Here is a 24,933-nt window from a genome sequence, read left to right on the forward strand (position 1 = left end):
TTTTGAACATGGATTAGAACCAAAGAATTATGCTTACCTGTAACTGTATGCTTTCAAATCGAGATTTCGATTCAAACCGCTCCCAGACGCCGCGCGATGCACGCCTGTCTGCGTGGAATACGTGTACCCACAGACTGAATGCTATGATAGAGGGAATAACTTGAATACGTGCCAAAAATCTCCCAGGAAACATTTCACCCGCAGAAACGTTTTCGTATTCATACAGGTAAGCAGTCCTAAGTGTCCGTACCGATTTAATTGCGAAATCCTTACGTGCACGTTCAAAGACGATCACGAATATCGCCTTGTGATACGCTTTATCTCGAGGGTGTTCTTGGGAAAATGTAGCATATAGCAAAGACCTACCAGTAGCCAAGTAACGTATAACAGAGTATACTCACTGCCCAGCCAAGGTCATCCGTGTGGACATTGTCCACTGTGGTGAAAGGGTCACTTGACTTTTGGTTCGAAAGTTGAGCTTTCCTCTTTAGTTTCAACTTCGACGTTTTACCTACGAGTTTTGGCACCGATTTACCAGTTTAACCAGGGTTAAACACCGACTAAGGTTAAAAATAAAACAGCGCGATCCACACAGAGGAGGAATAGAAACAGACACCACAAGCGCTGTGGTGTATTTAGAAACAGACACCACAAGCGATGTGGTGTATTCTTTCGTCTGTGTGTTTGGCGCTGTTTTATTTTTAACCATGTATCACCAACTCGCCCGCTTAGACATTCAGTTGAATTTCAAGACTAAGGGGTTTGTAGTACAGCCCCTGGGTTCCGCTGTTACAGTAAGGGTTACGCGGGTTTTGCTGCACTATTCGTGCAACATTTCGGACACTGTGACGTCATGGAATGCATTCAGACAGAGAAAAAATCATCAGTAATAATCTCAAACACGAGAGAACCTCGCATGGCATCGCATATATAGTACCATTTATCTTGCAAGCACAAACTCTGCCGCCCCAGAAGCACACGCGCGGTGAAAGCGCTTCGAAGTAGAAGAAAAAAAAAAAACGAAACTAACGCAAATCGAGACACGAAGCATGCCACAGAAGTATCACGCACCAAGGTTTTGCTTCCCTGCAAACGTTCCTTCCGTGCACACAAACAACGCAAAAACAAAAACACGGTCTTGCCATTTTTTGGAGCCGAGGTGTTCTGGTGAGCATGCTTCCCACCGCTGAGCAAACTTACATAAGACGTCACGACACTAAAAAGTATGCCGAAAAATCGAACCGAGCACAAACATTTCTCACGACACCGAAGCGCTGGGTAAGTGGGAGGAGCCACTTTACGAAGCTATATCATGCAAACCACGCATCTCTAAACCACTAGAGTATGTACATTTCACTTTCTCATTTAGTCGAAAAAAAAAACAGCAACTACAGAATCGTGTCCAAAATATGCAAAATATTCTGTAGTTTTGCCGTAACCGTCAGATTTTTATGTAGTCCTGGAGTACTTTTCTGTAGTTCTGTTATTTTTCTGTAGTATAATTCTGTTGTCTGTAGTTCCGTAGCACTTCTCTGTTGTAACTACAGAAATTTCGGATGTTACTACAGAATGTTCTGTTGTCACAACAGGTTTTTCGTCTAAAACCGCACAGAAATTCTATCGTAACAACAGAAAATATTCTGTAGCTTTTTCTGACCGGAGATCAAGCTGGCTGGTATTATTTTTCGTTGTTAGGTTTTGCTGTTTTGTATTAGCTGAAGTGACAGAGCAACTGTGCGGACTGGGAGGGGGGGGGGGGGGGTGAATGAGGGGATGAGGAGGTCCCAAAGTCATGGATTCGACACAGACCGCACGAGATTGTGTTTGGTTTGGTTTGGTTTCATGAGGTTTAATGCCCCAAAGTGAATCAGGCCTGAAAGACGCCGTTGTGGAGGGCTCCGAAATTTTGACCGCCTGGTGTTCTTTAAAATGCACTGACATCGCACAGCACACATGCATCTTACTTTTTGCCTCCATCGAAAAGCGATCGTTGCGGCCAGAATTCGACCCCGCATCCTGGACTACAGCAGTCGAGTACCCTAACCACTGCGCCACGTGGCGGCGGTATGATCAGTATGACGTGGTATACACAAGATGACGCCGGGAAAAATGTTCGTATAACTGAAATTAGCAATAACTGAATTTCGTTAAAATGAAGGGCGTTTCCTTAGCGTTAAATGGAGCTTCGGGGCGGGGGGATTTAAATAAAATTCGTACAACTGAATACTTCGTTTAAACGAGGTTCGTTCAAGCGGTATTCTACTATATTTTTATTGTTGACAAATAGCTTCGCAAAACATTACTTTGGACTATATAGATATATACCTTCTCTTTTGTGACGACGCATTCAGTGGGTGTCTTTTGAATCGCTGTCTCAAGTAGATTTGGTGGAAGTTTTGCCACTTGATAAGGAGCTGTGGCTCTGCAGGCTTTGTTTGAAACGGAGCTCAATATGGCATCTCGTATACTCAAGGAAACCAAGTAAATCACAGGCGTCGCAACGCCGAGCGCATTCTTTATTTACAGTCTGTCGTCACACAACACTGGCTTGAAGAAACCACGGAAGAAGACACAGGTGATCGGCTTTATGATTTCAAGTGCACTCTAACGATAAAACATGCGAATTTACACAACACGAAAACGATAATCTCAACCTTCAACGGAAAACATCGCTGTTCACTTTCTTTAATATACTATACAAGCGAGAAGAAGTCAAACGACCTTTGGAGACAAACATGGGGCAAAATACAGGTTTTTCAACATTTCTGCGCAATCATCGCTTCATATCTCTTTGTCGAACAATAAAGTGACAGAGCATGCGATTGTCATAACACGTACATATATGTAGGAGCAATATAAAAGGGAACACATAGCAAGTATTTAGCAAGCCAAATTTTCTTTACTGCAGCGTTGAAGCAGAATATACAAGTTGAAAGGTATTGAGGGAGTCATACACCTAGATGAAATGCACAGGGAAAAGTAAGGCAAATTATTCTTTGAATTGCAAACTGTGAGATAAAAGCGTGTTCCCTATAATATTGCTTCGACCTGTATACCAGTCAAACCGAAGGTTTTAATAAGTATACAACCAGGTTACGTGCTTCCAAACACCTTATTTTCAACAAGGCTGCTTTGGTTACCACCCATGTAAACTCACTTCTGCTGCTATAACATTTGGTTTTTATTCACTAAAAATAGCGCTATAGATAAAATAATACATTTGTGAACGCTTGTTAAGGCATTTAGAAAAACAAAGAACAGACCAAACGCCTAAACATACGCGCTCTAAGTGAACACACAATGGTGCAAGGACCCTTCTTTCACTTCAACGCCATCGATAATAACAATACTTCTCATATCGTCTAAATAACTTCCTCCTATGTATGCCATCGGGTGTGCGTGTCTTTCAAAAATATTAAAAAGTTATGCATACAAAAACTCAGCTGAATATACAGGATTGAAACAGACGCTTGTTGCCATATTATCCATATTCGGCTGCCCATCTCTAAGTTTATGTTCGAGGTTACAAAGTGTTTGCCATAAAATGGCCTTAGCAGCTGAACGTTAATTGTTACGTGACGTGGACCAATTAATGCACAGTCTTTTCGAACTTTCAAGACTAGATTCTTCTCAACTTATGCACTCTTAATGAACGGAGCAGTCATCTAACTATCTATCTATTTTAAGCGATTATTAACCGAGTTCATGAAACACGGTTGCTAACACGGCCAGGAAGACGAAGGTGTAGTTCGTTAGTACTCCCCCTCTTTCCCCTTCATTCTCGTCTCTCCTCTTCATACAGTAATATTGTTGACCTTTAAAGAATATTGTTGTTTTGAGCAGCTGTTAAGTATGGTGTGAGTTAAGTCGAAAGCCTTAACAATTTCACCTATTATTGCCCGAGCATTTATCTTTTTGGTTACAAAGCTGTTTTGTGAGGAAGACATCGGTATATACTTTATCGAGGGTTAGCAGGTGTATGTCTGTCGTGTGGGGTTGTTACAATATATTCTAGCAGAGAAGAGAAGGTACAGCCATCAGCACTCTTAACAAGAACACTCGAGCGCATGTCCATGACGAATTTAAGCGCCACTTAGCACTGGCAAATGCATCTTATATCATGCTAAAATGGCTGTAGGTAACCTGCGACCTTCGCAGCCTCCAAGCACATATTGCACCTTGATCTCAGGGCGAGCGGCTAGCGCTGAGTGGTTAAATGTATGTCCAGGCCATGCGTTCAAGCATCCTTGCCGGCGGCTGTGTAGCTGAAAGTTGACTATCGAAGTTTCAGCCTCGGATCGACACTGGGTACATTTCAATCACCCTGAGAAATGTTAGCCGCTAGATTAAAAGTCAAAACACATCGCGAACTTACGAAGCATAGTATAAATACAAAACTTTTCTTTGGAATGAATTGCTTTGAATATTGTCTTGTATGTGGCAAGCGGCAAAAATGTGCAACGGCTTCACACATGATATTAGAATGATTAAACTTAATAATATGTAGAAAAGTGCGTTTGCTCAAGGTTATCCCACTTCGATGAAAGAATTCGAAAAGTGTGGTGAGGATCCCGCACCTGTGCATTTTTGAGACAAGATCATGCATGTGACCTTTAAGGATGAAACACATTTGAATTTTAGACGCTGATAAGAATCTCAAGTGCAAGAGAGTTTAGATGGCTACCTGCAGAGGATCATGCACACACAAAACACTCTGTGAACACATTCCCATGGAAATAAAATCGAACTTAGTTGTGATCTCGCAGCACTATACAGGCATAAATGGGCTTGGTATTCTGTGGCAAGAGTGTATAGTTTGGCTGGCTGGTGCCAATGACATGTCATGATGAGATAAGAGAGCACAGTAGGGAACACAGTAAGCGTCGACAAAGCATAGTCGTCTTCACTCTGTGTTATGACACCGCGCAGTTCTCTTATCATGTTCAAGAATGCTTTTCGAGTTGCACCCTGGCTGCCAATAAGCTATGGTGTCACCATAGCCGGTGGTTCTCTCCCGATACTCCTGATACCGACATTGACTACTTTCATAAGTATCCTGAGAATGCATTTTTGCTGACTAGAGCGGTTAGCAGTGCTGGCTCATCCTCGCACAGTGCGCTAGAAATGCCAATAATTCGTTTTGAAATTCACTTCGACGTATGGCAGTTTCGCAGCTAGTACGATGCCGAGGAAACCCTGTCCATCTCGTACTATTTGCGTATCACTTGTAATGTATGGTGCGTGCTCGTCCGGAAAACCGCACTCCGAGTCGTCCATCTTGGAAGGTTCAGTTTATTAAAGTGTGCTGGTTGGTTGGAATAGCGTAACTTAGCGAGCCGACATCCAGCACCGAGAGCAATCTGAAGGGTCTTCCATTGTCCATTAAGAAAAGGCTTCTTGGTTAGCAAGAAGATTGATCTCTGATTTTGCGATGGTGTGCATGCCAGCTCTATATTTTCTATGTCACTCTACATCTACAGCTTCCGAGACTCTATACCATATTTGTATGTCTTGATGGCGCCCAGAGGAAGCCAAAGCTTACATATTTTTAGTGAAATTGTATAGTTCTGTCTATTATTACTCACTTCATGAAGGGGGCCGCACACTGAAAAAAATCCTGGGTGGGCCACTCAGGTAAGCCCTACAGCGAGATCATTTTTCTACCAGTGTAGTCACGACCAAATAAATATTACACTGCTGGGAATTCATCGCTCATAAGTTTCATTGACGTCAGCGGCGACAACTATGCCAACAACTATGATTTTTGATATACGCCGTAAAGAAGCTTTACAACACTCCGGAATTTAAAACCGGACATTCCGTTTGGAGAAAAAGAGCAACCAAGTATGCCCACAAATTCGCGACGCAGCGCAGATCCATCCCTATTGCGTCACCACGGTGAAATTGCATCATTCCCAGGAGCTCAAAAAAAAAAAAATTCGACTGAAAATGGAGTGCCTGCAACGATTACGACGGTGAGAATGCCGAAAATGTACGGAATAGCAGAAAAGGGCGTTTTTTTTTTTTACGCTCGCGGACGCATTCCGTGAGATGTGAAATGATGCCACTTAGAAAGAGACGCAGGAAGATTGTGCGGTAAAAGTTCGATTCTTTGCGAACAGTGCTGGCCATGGTTGCGTCAACGAACGCATAATGAAGAAGTGTGCTCGGTTTGAGAAAAGGTGAGTCGACGGACTTACGAACAGGGTTATCTACATATTTACACAACAGCTTATCCGGCAACCGGGAAGACTTCGCGACATTTAATCTTCGAGGACGACACTTAATTAGAGCAAGAATCAGGCAGTGCACGGGTGCGCACAGAGCCTATACTGTGACGCTAAACAGCCGCAGTCCTTCACTACGGGCCAAAAGTTTCTCCACATACGGCCACTCGTTTCACATCTTGCTTTCTTGTGCTTGCTTTGTACTGGAAAAAAAAATTCATTTGCCTCAAAGGGTCATTGAAAACCTAAATCTAAGTATCTTTGCAATCGATACAACTCGACTGTAACGGGACTAACAGGTTTTAACAATTACTGTGTCCATTCTGTGGAGTTAAGAACTCCCCCAATCTCATTAAATTATTATCTGTGCGACCTTGGCTCTTGCTCTGACAACATTGTTCAAGATGTTCAACAGCTCTTTTATATCACATCTATCGCCAGTGGCATCAAATGATACTGGTACTATCGCAACTGCATCGATGGCGTCTAATACCTTGTAAAGAAAGTAGACAATTTTGAATTCAGTAGTATTGAGCATTGGTATACTCAACCTAGAAAAGCAGTATTCGTGCAACTTTTACGGGGTCGGCATATTGTCGTTATTGAAGTGGCCCTGCAGGACTCTGGTGTCATACTGTGCAGCATCCGATCGTCGCAGCTAGAAGTACTTGGCTTAGTAAAGTGAGGTTAGCGACTGTACTCAATATATAACGAATGTGTATTACCAGAAAAAACATCCTATCCTGAAAAAACATTCCGTCACAGTTGCAGGCACCATTTCTCTCTCTCTCTCTCTCTCTCTCTTTCTCTCTCTCTCTCTCTCTTTCTCTCTCTCTCTCTCTCTCTCTCTCTATATATATATATATATATATATATATATATATATATATATATATATATATATAACATATTTCTGTTGTTGGCATAATAAAGCTCTTTTTTTTTTAATCCACGCCAAAGGCATTTCGTAATAACAGCAACGAAACTTAGAAAAGAATGTTCTTTTTACCCACAAAAAACAGAGCTTTAGTGCTCTAACGCATTTACCTTTATGACTTGCATTGCACATGCTTGTACTTTGGTTAAAAGGTGGTATCATTCTTTGGAACAAAAGCGATCGAAAGCAATAAGAACCAAAACCGTGGGCAACTCTTTAGACCATTCAACGCCGCACACCTCCTCTGATTTTCTTATAAAGGCTTTTTACCGACACTGAAGATCGCATTACTCGGAGACATGGTATGAAGCGCTAGCACTGAGCCAAGCCTTCAGAGTTTGAAGTTCACAACAAAATACTCTCACACGTCATGCTAAGGACAGGCAACGGTGACCCGCTCAAGGTCCTTCATCTTACGATTCAGTTTCTGCAGCAACAACCAGCAAAGGCCACATGGCATCGATAACATCTCGCCCTTAAACAGGAACAAAACAGCACAGGCGAGCAGTGTCCGGCACATTACAATCCGCGGTCATTGGAAACCCCTGTTCAAACGTAACTGACAGGCCTGAGATCCATCATGATGAGCGTCCTCGTACAAGCCGAGCACTCTGTGTCCAGTGGAGGCAGGGTAGTGCTGGCTCCGGCGGGCCTTAGCGTCGAAGCTGTGCCACAACGGCTCCGGTGCAGGGCACTAGGACTGTCACCCAAGAAGTCGCCCGACATTCGGGGCAATAGTTCTTTGAGCATGCGCAGAAGCGCGGCACGGAACTCCGAGTTGCGGAAGCCGTACAGGAGCGGATCCACCGAACTCGCGCTGAGTCCCGCCAGCCCGAGGTAAAAGGCGCTCTTCGGGTCGTACGGCTCCTCGGAAGCGGCATCGAGCACGACGAAGGTAACAACTGGAGTCCAGAGCAGCGCGAATGTCGCCACTGTCAGCGTCAGTGTCCAGCCGTAGTGGCGGTCCGGAGGCAGCGCCGTCCTCAGATTGCCCTCGACCGAGTAGATGGCTCGTGCGTGCCTCCGGGCTACGACGTACACGTACACATAACTGCTAGTCATTACGGCCAGGCACGGAAGGTAGATGGCGCACACAAGGAACACTCTGATGGGGTTAGAGACTAGTCGGAAGCTGCAGGGAGACTTGAGCGGAGGAAGCGTGAGCAGAGGAGTTCCGGACACCAAGATGGCGTAAGCCCATATGGCCATGACAGTACGCCCGGCGGTTCGGTGGGTGATGAGGTTGTTGTAGGTCAGCGGAAGAGCCAGGGAGGTGCAACGGTCTAGAGCGACAGCCGCAGAGCTCATCATGGCCACACTGCTGAACTGGATGAAGAGGCAGTAGGGAAGAAGACACAGTGCAGAACACCGGATCTGGGGCCTGGAGAATTCAAAGTATAGGCCAGGAGGGAGAAGAAGGCCGATTCCAAAGTCGGCGCTGAAGAGGGCCACCAGAAAGAGGTTGCTAGGAGTACGGAGCCTCTTGAAACGGTACATGGAAAGGAGGAGCAGGGCATTGCTGCACAGAATGACTGGGGAAAGCAGAAAGACTAGCAGGGCGGCTAGGGCCACTTGCACGGGGCTCGTCCAGGCGCTCGGCTCGGTGACGTCCCACGTAGAAGACCCATCTGTGGTTGTGGTGGCGTTCCAATCCATAACCTCCGGGTTTGCAGTGGAGTGCTCGCTAACCCTTCCCGATCAAGATCACCGGGACCAGGAGAATCGGTGCTCGCCGTAGCAAAGTCTCATGGTCTCTCTGACTGGAGGCCTGCGAAGTGAGAAGAGAAGGACGGAAGAAATTAAGTGAGTTCGTCAAATGGAGGGCGAAGAATGGCGGCGGGTTAATGCGATATAAAATATGTAGCCATCGCGGAGATTCAAAAACATTCGTGTACTGTGTGGTGCTATAGAGTAAAAAAAAAAGAAAACCTGGTAAACATTAATCCGCAGCTAACCACTGCCGTTTGTCTCAGAGCTCATAGTGATACCAGTGCAGGTGAAAAGCTTATTCAGAAATATTATATTACATCCATCCACAGATAAAAGTTTTGCACTGTTTGGCTTGCAGTGCTTGGTTTGCACTATCGATCACAAAACAACTAAAATAGAGTTCTAAGTATGTGAGTATAGGCATGATCCTTCAGAAAATCCCTCAAGCTCTCCATCTCTCCCGCTTCTTCATAATATCTGTTCTTTTGTTTCACGAAGTGGCCCAAAGAAAGTGAAAATCGACCTAATTTTAGCCACCCTGCTCGCCATGATATAGCACCTCTCACATAACAAACCTTCAGATACTCACCATGGAAGGCAAAGTTCACTCTGTGCAAGTTTTTAGCTTTAAATAGCTGAAAGAGTGCCCCACGTACAGGTCCAGTGTTATTCGGACAGCGAATAACGGTGTGGACGTTATTTGAGCTTTTTCGCCCTCAGAGCAAGAGAGAGTCTCCCTTACGCAACTCAGGCCTTGTTTCGCTGCCCACTTACCCATAAGCTAATACACCAAAGACAAGAAGCGCAGTTGTCGTACACCAGGAAAGCGTTATCAGCTGCGATCAATCAGCCTACTTGGGCGATATTTTTTGTCTACCTTCTTATCACTTGCAGGCCTTGAAGCCCTCCTTCAACCGCACTCTAAAACACTGGAGGTACAGCTAAGAACAGAAAAGAGAACACAAGAAGACAGCAGTAAGAGATAGAGAATTTGACCCATAAAGGTCATGGGTATATTGGTAGCAGGTCGGGATTTAAAGTCGACTCTTCGTCGAACGATAAAGTGTGTGTAAGGTGGAAGGAGACCGCCAGAGCGCTCTCTTGTGCATAGTATGGGGATATAGCACTGACTTAATATCGCGCCATTGTTAGGCTTCACGAAAGCTCAAACTGTAGCGAATTGAAAGAGACAAAGGAATGTTAACTACACGAAAAGCTGGCGCGCACGCGATATGAATGAAAAATTCCAGGCACCATCGCTTCCTTATTTGCGTGGATAGCTCTCGTGAAGTGTCCCGCTAAATCTTCTAGCCGATAGGATAGGATGAATGGGAGGCTTCGCCATACTTTATCTTACGAATCTAGCTTCTGCCACACAAACGAAAATTGCCGGAAGAAAGGAGAAAGGAAAGAGGTGAAAATTAAGAATCAAGCTCGCTTTCAGCGTCCCTGACAGTAAAACAAAATTGCGGTCAATGCCTCCGTGTGGGTTGCTCGGTATAACGTCGTGGAAACTAGACAGCGCGAAAAGCGAGCGAAAACAGTGCGAAAATGGCGCGAAAAGGACGCGAAAAAAGCGCAAAAAAAGCGCTGACCACAATGAAGACACATATCGTCGCTCCCCAATGATGTCGTCATGATATCGTGCAAGCGAAGTTTTCGTTCGTGTCGAAAGGAGCAGAGCGTTATTTGATTCGCGGGTGCAAGACAGCTTACTACGAGATTCTATTGTCAGGACTACCGGCAGGGTGGCATAGAACACGTTGCTCCTGGTTACAGTGACATCCAAAATCTTAACCGGCGTTGATGAAAGCCAGCGTAATAGCTTCCAAACATAGAACGGCTGAGAAAGAAGTAGATGTCGATGAACAAAGCCATCTAAACGAGGTGACACGAGGGAGCCAAATTTAGCAGCAATCTCCGAGTAATTTGCAAGAGAAACAGAGTCCTTTCTTTGCGAGAGGAGAATTTCAGGAACGCTGTTTATTGCTCCTCTAATAGTATATCCGGAAGTGCGTTCCGAACTTCCGTAGGAGCGCACTCTATAATGATATATATACATACACACTACCGCTTCCACGCAACTGTCAAAACAACATCCGGATGTTTCTGTACACAATCCCACTTTATACGGAAATCAAGTGAAGTGCATTCCTTTTTTTTTATTCCGAGTGTCAGAATTTTTTTCCTTCCTTTTTCTATTATCCTTTTATTTTGTTCTTCTATTTCTTTCTTCTCTTTCTTCTTTTATTGCTTCCTTTATTTCCTCATTATTCGAGCTCTTACATAACCGATCCTTGGCACGGTGGTTTGTTTACAGAAATTCCGAGGATTTAGACCGAACATCCCATCGACAATATATAATCATTGGAATACAGATGTCTAAATATATCGGACTGTCGCCATGCAAGCACTTTAAGGGAAAAAGAAAGCTGACGATGGCATGATCAATATTTTCCTCCTTTAGCTCCTATATTGAATAAATTGAATAAACTCGAGTGGGCCCTGGAGCGGGCGAATTACACAGACGAATCGAAGGTCCTACTTTGTCGCCTTCCTGTTGTTGTTTTCTTGTGTCGAAGAACGCATGTATAAATAAACGATTTGTACCCGCTCCGTCTAAACGCTGTTGCATTAGTGCTAATCTTGACAAGATATGCAAATTTATCAAATTATCACGAGCATCTGCTACTTCGTGAAAGTTGGGCGGGGATGATTTACTCGAATTAGACGGAGTTCGAAACGCTAGCCCTAGTACACATTTTATTCTGAATGAGCGCGGGCGTCAATTCTGGCAAACCAGAATTTCGGGTTAAGCAAGTTCGCCTTATAGCAGGACTTCCCTTCATCCCATTCTGTATACTGCAGAAAAGCACTGGTTTTCTGTCGGTGGCTCTAAAATTTGTGCCGACTGCTATCGCGGGAACATGGTCGTACTTTCAATCGAACCGGCCAGACGTGCGTCATGTGTCTTTGCGAATTCAAAAAAAAAGAAAGCGTGACGTTAGAGTACAAAAAAAAAAGAAAAAAAAAACACAAGCAAATAAGAGGATGCTTTGTAGTCGCGCACACTGCACAGAGATCTCAAAAATATTCCTTTGTCCGAAAAAAGATCCTGTCCAGTCTGAAACAGGGTGGGATTATAAAATAAAAATTAAAAAAAGTGATCCTTCCCTAATATACAAAGTGGGACAAAAAAAATAGTCTCGCGTGCTGCGAAGTCTTGCCAGGCCCTTCGTATAGCCCATGAGCTTTTTTTTCCCTTAGTCTCTTACCACCTCACTGTGCCATATATGGCCTCCCTTTCTGGCATTCCCAAATACACGAGTGATATTCCCGCAGCCCTTTCAGAAACAAAATAGTATAGTACGCGGCTCTTGTACGAGAAAACAAAGAGAAAAGAAAAAAAAAAAGAAACTTTTTCAATGTCAGAGCAATTCAGCTGCGATAACTTCTGCGCGCGAAGGAAAACGTTCTTTGAAAAGAGCGGGAAGAAGAACGAATTCCAGGAAACGCAAAGAAAAATTTGATTACGAAACTGCGTCGCGCGCCGCACAACTGGAATGCTTCACGCCGAATCGCTCACTACGCCACTATCACTCCTTTCTCCCCCACTTCAATAAAAGAGTTCTTCTGTTGTTTTTCCCCACGCCAGCAATGTTCATTCTCTGCTTTTCCCTGCTGTCCCTCTCTTCGGAACTTTCTACGTTTTCTTTCACGCCTCCCCCCCCCCCCCTTTTTTTTTTTCTTTTTTTTTTTTTTTTTGACGCACGCTTCTAAGGCGACACGCTGGCACCGCCCATTTCAATAGCTCCATGGAGCCGCCGGTATCTTCATTTTATTTACACGAATTTCGGACGAGTACAGTGGGCATTCGATGTCTCACGCGTGTTTTTTCTGTTTTGTTTTTCGTTAGCTTACCCGTCCATTCTACTTTATTTGAATCTTAGTAGATTCGACGTATTGCGTCCATTGTTCTTCCGGACACCAGCGATAACCATAGGACACCGAACAGAACAAACAAAAGGGTAAATTTTTAAATAAAATTTATTTTTCTGCATGGCACAAAGTTGGAATTCGATAGTAACTTCGACTTCTTGATAAAAGAATGTTAAAAAAGGTTAAAGACGTCGGCAACATTCTGCGTCTAGGACACCGTGCTCAGAGCAGCGTTTGCGCTGGCTTGACTCCGAGTCGCATAAAGTCGGTGTTGTGCACACGCAAGAATAAGAGGGAAGTGACGTAAAGTGACGTCACTGGCGACGAAAATTAGTGGCGACTTTGTTTTGTTTTCCTCAAATTATACGCTAATCCGACGTGTTAATTTGCACATCATCGCGATGTTGAAGACGTGCGTATAAGCTGCCCGTTTCCCAAAAGGCAGCTTGTGCAAGCTCAGTCGGTTCTGAGATCTCTGCCCTATATTTAGCTAATTTGCGCGAACAACAATCGACTCGCACAGTCGGACAAAAAATGAAGGAAACCTTGAAAGAACGTTTCTTCCCAGTTGAAAATAACTACAGAACCATGTTAAAAAAATGACAAAATATTGTGCAGTTTTTGTCATGAACGTCAAAATTTTCTGAAGTTCTGTATACTTTTCTGTAGCTCTGTATTTTTCTGTAGTAGTTTCCTGTTGTATATACTTCTGTACTAGTTTTCAGTTGTAACTACAGAAACTTTTGATGTTACTACAGGAAGTTTTGTTGCCACGACAGGTTTCCCATAACAAACACGAAGAAATTCTGTCGTAACAACAGAAAAATTTATCTAGTGTTTTGACTGGGTTCCTTTTTTCATTCTACTGTTTATTAGAATGTCGCCGAAGCTAAAACCGCAGCGACATCCTCATACAGAGCATATCTACTAGGCAGTCAAACAGATCTACTGGGATGAAGGGCCACTTAAACAAAGACAAAGAAACCAAGTGTAAAGTTAAGAAGAAAGGTCGCCTATGCATTAACAATGCTGTAAAACGCAATACGTTTTAGGGAAAGAGATAATTCTGCCCAGGACACTTACGCAAATAATCAGTCAAAGGACTAAAATGCAGTCTAACTAACAGGCTAACTAACGGTATCCTTAGCTCAAAGATCTGCTTAATCATATGACGCCTAATTTAGACGGGCTGTCATCGGCGCTGCCTACGGTAACGAAAACAAGTGATATTTTGTTTACGCGAACAGTATACCGGGCAAGTGAGGGGAAAACTCGTGCATATGGAGGGCAGGCTTAAAGTTCGTTAATGTCCCGTTTGCGGCTCTGGAGCTTAACGGGATTATGCTGCCATTTGGTAACATTCCAATTTAAGCTTAATTCGCTCGCTTCGTCATCGCCACCGAAGGCGTGGCCGTTTCGAAACCATAATCAGCTGCAGAGAGTTTCATATCAGACGCCATTCTTAGAATGCGAAAGTGTTTTCTTTTTAAAAGCCTTTCTAGGTTCATGGAACGAAATCCAATGCGCGACAGTTGTGCGCGAGATGTGCGCATGATTTGTGCATCGAATATGGACGCTGATGTGTCACGTGTCCATCATCCTGATGACGTCGTAAGAAAAATGAAAATCCTGTCTCCACCGGGAATCTAACCTCCATCCCTCCGATCCCCATACGAGTGCTTTAACTAACTGCGCTATGCCCGGGATCGTGAAACGCACACCATAATTCTCTCTGTCTACAGTTAGGACGATAGTAGCGATGACGATGTTGCTGCAATTAGTGATAATGACAATGATGACAGTCGTAATGACAATGACGGTGCATTTAGTTGACAATGACAGCAAACGTGATGCTCCGTGTGCAGCAGCAATGCTCCGGCTTTCGCATTCCTGCAGTATAGATTCCACAGTGCTTTTGGAATTTTTATTTTTATGTTTCGCGCTCTTTTGTAGCGCAACGCTTGAGCAACCTGGCTCTTACTGGATTGTCTTGAGCCAGACGAAGGACGGGATGCAAAGTAAAAGCTGCTTGCCACGTGGTTGATTGTAGAGGGAAGCGAAAGAGTGAAAAATAAAAACAAAAAACGTCAGATCCACAAACAAAACACCAGACATATAGTCCCGCCTTTTCTACTAGCAGTTGGACGTAATACAGCCACCTTAGCCGCGCTTATCTTATGAATTGAGCTCAGTAAGGAGCTGCAATGTGTTCTGTCAGTGTGTCTTTTTTTCCTTCCTTTTTACCCTCTACTTCCTCCCCTTCTAAGCATATCTGAACAACGTGAGTTACCTCTACTCCCATCTACGTAAACATGCATATACACGGTACAAGCGCTGTACGCGTTCATATATACACTTGTACCGCGGTTTTCGGGTAAAACTCGGGACCTTGTATTCCATACAGATTTGTTGTAAATATGTCTGAAAATGTTTTTGTACAGTAGAAAATTCGCCTTCCAAAATATACATTTATTTTTGGCGCTCTGAGCTGACGACACTGCTCGCCTGCACGAAAATTGGCTCATATCTTGAGCGTATTACAGATGGTGCATTTAGTCCTGAAATTTTTTCAATTCCCTGTAACAATTTCCATTCATTATAGATTCATTATAGGATTAATTTCGTTTTAAATGTAAGAGCACTTATTACAAGTGACAAGACACACGAGCAATATCAACCGGGTGTCATAATGGCATCTTTATTGCCATGTGTTCGAAAGTGTGCCTGTCATGTCGAACTGCGGGTTTGGCAGCGTACAAATGCAGACATTAAATTTCTGCGCAGAAGATAGTAATGTATGCGACTAAACATTTGCAGCAAATATGAAAACTTATATTTCGCATTCTTTGGGAGTCCACTATTTTAATGTTGAAAATAAAAATAAATGAATAATTACTGCATTTCACTTCGAACACACAAAAACATGCGCATATATAATAAATTCTCTTCTGATGGTGAACATGACCAAAACATCTGGTTTATCGGAACTTCTGTTGAATCATCAGATGTGTACTTGAATCTGAGGAGACGAAATCATCCACCGATTTTTACATGGCGAAATCTATTCAAGAAAAAAATGAAATTCGAAAATTAAGACCCATATAGCAGTTTGTGGGTTTTAACAATTTACATTGTAAAGCTGCATCAGCTTGGAACTGCAGCCCATATAGTATAATTGTCAACAATTCAAGCCCACAGGCGTGTCCACCAGCTATGGTGAGCGGTCGGGAAAAAATTGGAGTGGCAACACATACTAGGGAAGAACGATAAATTTAGGATTTTTTTCGTTCGCCGAAATGAGTCCAGAAAAGGAAACCAGGAACTGAGAAAGATGCAAAATGCTTTCTATCCACATAAACCGTCGAGGCTGTCATATGATGCGATCCGAATGCAAGTTTGATCAACGCTAGACCATCATGTATTGAATATTATGCAAATAATTCGGTTGCTATATGTATTGGTAGATTCGATTGACCCATCATCAATGGTAAAGTCGAGATTTGACCTGGGATAATTTAATAAGTTCATTCCCACAATATGAATTTAAGTTCTCTTTATGAATCATTTACTTTCTACTTGATGCAAAATAAACTTGAACTTGGAATAATGCGTTTTAAAATGATATTATTTGATTAAGCTGAATACAACCAATATATTTATTTTGTGAAATTATGGACTAGTGTCCATGATTTAACAATTACAAAAGGAAGTAAATGTGAAAAAGCATATTTCTGCCAGAAGAGCAGCCTCCTTTTCTTTAGTTCCCAATTCGTAGGTTATAAAGTAAACTGGAATGTTTAAAAGTCTGAAATTACTTCTACTTGAGCCTAGCATCTTAAATTAATCATTAGCAGCAATATGCTTGCCAGAACACAGTGCACAAAATGAAAGAACCACAGTTAGTCTGGTCGTTTTATCTCTGCTTCCGCCATTACGCTAGCAGTAATGAATATAGGCAACCAATACCACGTACCTCACTAAACAGTTTCAGACTGAACGCATCAGAGGCGCACCCTCGCATCTTCGCGGAAATGGCTAATGATCCCTTTATTATAGCCGTCTCCTTGGTTTACATCTCCCCTCATAAATTCATATTCTACGCAGTAGAGCCTAAAGTACAGCTGAGAAGGAAAAATTGAAGCTATTACGCTAAAAAGCGTTCAAGCTACGAGGTTTAAGCTGATAAAGAAAGCTCTCACAAGTTGAGATGGCTCGTTGTGATGCGTACATCAGCATAATCTGGCTCATTGCTTATTTAAGATATGGTCATTTTCTAGGCTTAGGCACTACTGGGCGTCTTCCATTATTGCAGTGCTTTCAAAAAGAAAAAGCGGTGCGGGGATTTCGTTCCTATTAAAGTATAATTTTTCCAAGGTAAACCTAAAAAATAAAAACAGCAGTTGTTAAATATGGGCCATGGTACGCGGTCTATGTATTACTCCGTTGGACCATAAGCTAGAACGTTTTTTTTTTAATTTTATCTTAGGAAACAAGCCAAAAGCATCGAAATTCTTGAGCTTGTAATTTGGTCTAATGCTTGGCTTCTTTGTAACTACAATATCTTTAACAGTGTACTACGTTCGTCACATAGAAAATGCGTGGGGCGGTTGCGGCGGGCTTAAGTTGTTTACCACTATAGTTTCTCTTTCTAGATTTAGATCGCTCAGTGAAAGGAACTCAATTCATACCTCCATTTAAATAAATGATACGTCCGTTTCAAGCTGGCCTCTTGAAATTAAAGCGGCACCACAAACTATGCAATCTCGACCACCTATAGAGAGGTCACACACTGTACAGGACGCATTTGGTAAATTCACCCTGTGGAGTCTCTTCTTATAGCTGAAAAAACAAAAACAACATCATTGCCTTTGTTTACGCATATATGACTGCGCCATTCCCGTGACTAAAGGTAGCCTTTTTTGCGATCACTCCTTGATGTGCGGCCGGGTTAAGAATGCAACTCATATTTTCCCATCATAAATATACATTTCGTTTTTCTCTTTGCGTCCCTCTTTGAGTCCCCAAGAAAGGGCATCGTCGCATACGCACCACTAAAGCGTGGAATCATGGGCAGCGTAATAACGTTGCAAGTACCATAAAGTGGTAAGGCGAGCATTCGCTATGAAGTTGGATTCAGCGGCCGACAACAGTTCGCTGTCAGTCAAGCTTTTCTTCTGACCGTTCTGACCTCCTTCCATATAACGGCTCGCTTTTTCTCGAGATGAAGCCGCGCAATTTTATGCGGTCGTAATATTGCACGGGTAACTCATACGCCCGCTGTCGCCGCATCCAGTTTTGTTCATTCATGCTGTGGCCTTTAAGGCCTTCTCCAACGCCCAGAGGCCTTTAAAAAATTCCAATTTCTATTTCAACCTTATATGTTTTCTCTTTCTCAGAGTTATGCAGTTACTTCGGCGAGTCTTGGTCAATCCAGCCAGTGGGCATAAGACATTTTTCTTGCGAGGCTAACAGTAACGCAAATTGCGTTAACAGGAATAACCACAACATCAACAACAACAACCACTGTAACAACAGCGACTCTGGGCAAAGAACGCATCCAGACTCGGCCGCGTTTGTGTGGGTTGCTCCTTCGCTCGTAGCTGTTCGCAAGCAAGTCCAAACTTATAAGTAGCTCATAATATACCTACATTTTACCTCATCCTGTTTGGAAGCCCTGCCGTCTTATGTCCTCGGTAGTGTCATTTGGAAAGGGAAGCCCTGCGTAAGCGTTGTGTGGAATGAAGTTTCAAGGTGGTTTGCGAAGTTGCAAGCTTCGCTATAAGTTTTATTATTCCTCATTTTCTTTCTGGTGGGCTACTGATGAGCCCTGTGTTTCTGCAGCGTGGGGCTGCAGAAATCATCTGCCTCGCCAGTTGCAGACGGCCGCAGGCGGCCGTTGGCGGCACGCTGCGAAATACGAGACTCAGTTTCGCAGTTGTTTTCGTTTTTTTTTTCTGATTATGAGCGAATAACAAAATGATAGGGCATTTTTTTAACCTACACCAGCTACACTAGTGTAGCAAAACACCGTTGGAGGTATTGGAAATTTGCTACACCGGTGTAGCTGGTGTAGGGTAAAAAAAAAAAAAAATGGCCCGAATTGGTGGCTCGTATGGACTCTGGTCACCGCTTCTCATTTTCTATTTTTTTGTTGTCTTTGTTGACTGGATTCTTTATTTGACTTTTCCTGGAATACGTTCGCATTTGTCTCAGACACTCTAAGCCTGTACGCAGAATCCCGCCAGCGCAGGGACAAGATGGAAGGCTCTCATGCTATCTCGAATGTGTAGCGATTTCAGCTCCGGTCCACTGTTTGAAGGGGAAATCGAAATACTTTCCTTGGGTCTTTTGACGTTCCCTTACACACTTTTTCGACGTCAGAGTGTCTCGTTTTAGGCTGTCGCCCTACTTACTGTGATAGCTAGGCCTACTTTCGGTGTTGATTTACCAAAGAGGTGAGGGTGAATCTCCATTCAGCCTTATTCTAATTTTTTTTACTCATGAAAAAGGCCAAAAGTTGTTGATTTGAATTCCCAACAAAGCTAGGACGTGCAGACTGTTTACGAGCAAGGTTTTATTGAACAACACAAAGCCGGGTTCAGTGCGACAAGGAACACGATATTATTGCTTGGCGATCAATGTATGTCATTAGAGATTCGTGTTGAGCATTCGCAGGGTAGAAAGCGGTTTTCTTAGAAGGAAACACTGCTGTTCATCGGGAGTTATCCGTTGACTAACTAGGCAAAAACTAACGCTTATGAAGCGAGCTTTGGCTGAAATAATATTTACCTGTTACTTTTACAAGTGGACATTATACTGGGCTTTTTTTTTTTTTACGGTATAAATGTCAGAAGTCAAGAGGCCTTGCACCTCAGTTATTCTCAATTTCACTCATGGAATAAGTACACCGCATTATAACTACTTTCGTAACCTGCTTACGCTATGTTGTAATGGAGACTCTGACAGCTCTCGAGAGGGACTTTTTGTGAGTGCTTCTTTTGTGGAAAGAACAACATCGATAGTGCATCCACGTTTTCGCACGTCCTTTCCTAGCTCTTGCTCAGGAGCGCCTGCAACCTCGAGACAACCTAATTTTGCTAGACGACTGCGAAGATAAAGGTGCAGGCTTGCCTCTGTCCAGCGTCCTTACTACAGTAATCAGCTGATTTTATTAGTCCACTTCTGCACCAAGCTAAGTGGCTGCGAGATACTGAAGCGGCTTCCCGCACTATTAACTTATTACGTCATAAGTAATGACATTGCGGCAAACGCATGAGAGTAATGCGATTTCTTGCGCCCTTTTCTGTCGTCTGCTTTGCTTCTTGCGGCACGCAGACGACTAAAATGGCCGTCCAGCTTCTTTCGTTCTTTCTAGACCTCACGAATGAGCAAAAAAAAAAAAAAAGTGGCTCACTCGGGCGTACGGAAGAGAGTATCTCGTAATCCCTCCAGGATTTGCCTGGTACCGCAATGGAAAAAGGATAAGCGTCCAGACTATGCGGATTTGGGGAACGGAGGGAATATCTTGAGCAACCCTCCAATACCGCTTTGCGTAAAAAGAAATATATGCAAGAAATGCAGATAAAGGAAGAGACGTATGGCGGCTTCGTGTTTGTGATTCCGCTCTTGTTTCACACGAGCTTCTTTTTTTTTTCTTTTCGCTATTGCTTTCCAACTCACTCATGTGTGCCTGCCCTCTTAGAGGCCTCTCGATGACATAAAAACGAGGCGACCGGCTTTGTTTCATTTGTGAGTAATGTGGGCACCTCAATTTAGCTTCTCAATCGGTTCTAAGGTTCCACACGTGCCTTCAACGCCTCATTTATGCATAAAAGGGAATAGCAAGGAGTGTCAAGCCATTCCCCGTCCCCTGTTGAATAGCTTTCAACCCTATCTTTTTATATGCGTCCTAAAACAGAAAAGGCCCTTTACCAGCTTACATATTTAAGGCTATAAAATAAAGAAGCGCCAACAATGAATGAACACAGGGAAGTGACACGGAAGGTAACCGTATAGTGGTCACGGTAGCGGCGTTAACATCCATTATGACGTCATTAACAGTGTTTTTTTCTTACGAAAGGTATGCTTTAGTATTGAGTTAACCTGTGAAAAACACTTGCGATTTAAACGTCTCACAACGCAAGCTGCTCATCCGGTGGGCAGGAATGGATAGAGCAATGCTTCAAGGTTCTTGAGGAGATAAATCGGCGTGCTGCGTTAGTGCAGTGGTGACTATGATAAACCAGTACTGTTCTGACATTTTGCTGACACATAGCCTACAAACAGCACGAGAAAAAAGGCGCTGCTCTATGATGTGTGTTAGACGTTTTGTCGTGGGCGAAAACTGTGGGATGTCGACGTCGGGATGAGAGGTGAACTGCTGGTGTTTACCAAATCGATGAAAGAAGTCCATCGTAAAGAATTTCAAGAGGAGTTTCAGCAGCACTGCTTGGGAAGAGTTGCCAGGATAAGAAACGAGGTTTGTGGACGACGACCTTTTACTTTGTATTGCGATTACTTTCGTAAAGGGAAATGCGGGGAAACGGGAAAAAGCAAACTGCAGAATATACTAAGAGAATCGATAACCTTAAAATAAAGATTTTTATTTATTATTTATTTAATTTATTTTGAACATACTGCTAGCCTCTGTCGAGGCTGTTGCAGAATTGGGGTACATCATGATAGGTAATTAGTAACACGTCACAAGTTATACAAAGACTATGGAATAACGTCGAAAATTGAGTAGACATCATGCGCGGTAATGTCAAAGTCTGTAGGGTAATATGCAATGCAACATGAGTACAGGTGAAGTAATATTTCTTAACAATTGTAGTACTCAAATGCTAGATTATCATGTTCGGGGAAAAAATGATTACGGCAGGTTAGAAAGAAAGATTTGCAGAGATTCAGAGCCAACAACATCCTCAGGTAAATATGTCCCATTCCCTAATTGCTTGCAGAAAAAATGAATAACGAAAGGTGTCAGTATGAAACTTATACTCTACTAAATGCTGTGAATATTTAGTTCTAGTATTTCTTTTAGATGGAGGGACTAGGTAAAGCTTGGAATGAATAATTATAGAGAAGAACGAAAGTGGAACAAGTTTTTACGATGCGGTATTGGTAAATAATACAGAATAAATAGCTTATTCATTTAATAAATAGAAGGTAGCACCTCTTGTTGACCCACAGAGAGATTGCATGAAGGAATTAATAAAAATAAATGACTAAGGGAATGTATTGTTGGCGGAGTCACTAACACATTTATCATTTCAAGCACAACGAATAAAAAGACGAGGAAGATAACGTATATATAGGCGAAAGTCAAATAGATAAGCGAACAAAAAGCGCACAAATACTTGCAAATATCTTCAAATGTGAACACACAGGGAGCACCTAAAAAGGACGGTGCATGAACGAAGTAACGAAGAATGAACAAACGTGACGAACTGCAAGGATGAGCAAATGAATGTTGCGTAATGCGCAGCCGCACTAAAGGCGCACGATGAGCCTATTCATTTCGGAGTGAATATAAAAGGAGTGCCCGGGGATCGTCGATTGTCACGTTGCTGCCCCTGCAGAGCTTTTGCTCATCGACCGCCGTAGCCCGGCCCTCGCTCGGACCTCTCCCCAGTGTTCCCTCCAAGGCGGAAGCGGATTGCGTTTCACTCCTGCCGTTAGTGCGGAAGTAGAGGATTGATGGACTTCCGGCATCCGCTGAACGCAATAAGCTTTCCCCTCTTACAGAATATCCATGAGACAAGCCAAATAGCTCAAAAGAAGAATATGATCTAGAGAAGAAAGATTGCTGAAAAAAAAAAAGAGAAATTGGAGCACCCCAGGAGCAATGCCGTCACTGTTCCCTGACGTATACGGAGTGAAGGTCCCGTGGGCGGACTCTCAGGCTAGATCGGGACGTACCGAACGTTCGCAGAGTAGAAATCGAACTACTTGGACGCGGCCTGTTTGCGAGGTCTCTACAGACGCGGAGCGCAGGAAACCGCTCAGGCCATCCACGTCATTGCGAGCGCTTCTACTAGGCTCGCTTCTTTCTCCGTACACAGTGTTTTCTCTCCCATATTTTTTTTTTTCGGTCTCCATGGGACGGGCCTTTCGATGTTTGACCAAAACACTCTGGTCCCAAGCCTTCGCTGGTTTCACTGGGCCTGCCTCGGTAAAGTACTGTGTCTCCACGTCCCTTTGACGTTCTGAAATAACGAGTAAAGTACAATGTGTACACGAAAAGATTTACTGCTTTTTATTGCGTACGCCAGATGACGACACCAGAGGCGCAATGGCGGACCGGAAGCTTACATAACCGTGACAAGAATGACGCAACTCATACTAAAAAAAAAAGCGTTCAAAATAAAATGAAAGCGATAGCACGACACTTGTGCTAAATCTCAAGCACATCTGAATGCTTAACTTGATTAACTTGATTGTAATCTGTGGCTACTACTTTATTTTAAGGTGAAAGCCTTTATTGCCTCATCGTTGTCGTCAGCAAAAGTGTTGCGCTTTTGCGGCGGCTCTGATTGGTCGAGACGGGATGATGTCATGGAGGTTTTGACCAATCACAGAGCACCACCACAGTATTCGCGAATGCGTGCCTTATATGGCCATATACCAATGAATGATCAATTACTAGTTAATGACTAAATAATATTTGATTACGAATTACTAGTTAATGGCTGTTTAGTTCATAATTACTCATTATTATTGAAATCAATGACTAATTATTTAATAGCAACTAATTACTAACAGTTCCGTAATTAATAAATAATGATTAACTATTGCCGCCCACCCGGTAAAATCAGCCACATAACAGTAAACGTAGAATAACTGCGAAGATACAAGGAGCTCGATCTCGTCGCTGCCAAACAGAATTCAGGGAATAAATGCACTCGTAGAATGTGAAAGAGTAGTCGCTTGCCCTTACTCGTAGCAGCATTCATTGCTACATGCGCAACAATCGCGTAGCAGAATGCAGCACTCAGGCTGTCGCCTTTCGTCACTTTGGTCGCCAAAGTGTTCTCGAATTTTTCACTGGCTGCTTTTGCTTCACATTAAAAGAAAGAAAAAACATCCACGTAATCTGCCTGTATGCTCGCCATGTAAGCAAGTTATCACTTTCTCATGTACCATCTACGATTATGCACCGTCTATGTGGCTTTGCACCGTGCGGAGCACCGGTCCGTAATACGCGGTAATCAATAATCGATGTAGCTCTTGATCACAGGCAAACAGAGCAAACAGGATGCCCATCATTATTAATTATAACTGTGTATCCTTATTATTATAACTATAATAATTGAAATATAAGGGTAACGCTTCGAATGGGACTATTTGATTTACCATATCCGTGGTTGCGAAAGAGGATGAAACAAGAAACGACGAGAGTGCCAAATTATGGCTATGCCCATCATCAGCCGACGCCGACGTACAGGAGACTAAGGACTCCGGACTGTGGAATACATCATAATATGCGCATCCTAAGGGAATAAAAAAGTTTATGAAATTCTTTGTTATTGTGGTTTGTTAGCTAGTTTTTTAAAAACATTTCAAGGTATACAATGTTAGGAAATTGAAGGAAAAGTCCCCCTTCTGTTTTGCAGGCTCAGCCGACTCAAGCGTACTTTCTTGACAGCAAAGTGCCCGCGATAGAGCGAATAGCTCTTCAGGATCCCCCGGAGCTCCTAGCATTCCCTGTTTTTGTGTCCAGACGTCAGGACAAAAGGCAGAATCCTAGACATTTGCATCACCCGTTAAATATTTTATTTTTACAGTTGCAGACATTTTTGCATGCTTTGTCGAGTTGATAGGTCAGTCTCCCCAGGGGATACGGCCTCTACGGTCGGAAGCAGATACCCTTTCTGCATCATCAATAGCCTCTCGGGATTCGTATCAGTCGTTTTGTCATGGGGAATACGATATGGAAATGTGATCTCTGTAGACTGTATTCATAGCGCTCGCTGTTCATTTCTTGCTTACTGTATTTCCTATTTCGCTTAACGCCCTTTCCACTCCTGAGCGAAAAGGTCGAAGGCAGCGACGCTTTACGCAGAGAATTGCATTGGTCGTTGAGCGATGGTCGCCTACCATCCTCGTTGGCGAGGTGGC

The 24,933-nt window shown here is 43.2% G+C and overlaps 1 protein-coding gene across 1 annotated transcript; it reads right to left on the minus strand.

The window, feature by feature from the left end:
- Positions 1 to 7,646: 7,646 nt before the first annotated feature.
- On the minus strand, positions 7,647 to 8,842 carry LOC146172987 (adenosine receptor A2b-like). Its single transcript, XM_084584595.1, has one exon. The coding sequence runs from the start codon at positions 8,818 to 8,820 to the stop codon at positions 7,714 to 7,716; it is 1,107 nt and encodes a 368-aa protein (XP_084440721.1). The 5' UTR covers positions 8,821 to 8,842; the 3' UTR covers positions 7,647 to 7,713.
- Positions 8,843 to 24,933: the final 16,091 nt, after the last annotated feature.

Source organism: Amblyomma maculatum, chromosome 11 (assembly GCF_055883805.1).
Source record: "Amblyomma maculatum isolate TAMU_Amacu chromosome 11, ASM5588380v1, whole genome shotgun sequence".
NCBI classification, from domain to species: domain Eukaryota; kingdom Metazoa; phylum Arthropoda; class Arachnida; order Ixodida; family Ixodidae; genus Amblyomma; species Amblyomma maculatum.

Coding starts and splice junctions, on each gene's coding strand:
- LOC146172987 (XM_084584595.1), bottom strand. CDS start 8,820: ATGGATTGGAACGCCACCACAACCACAGATGGGTCTTCTACGTGGGAC.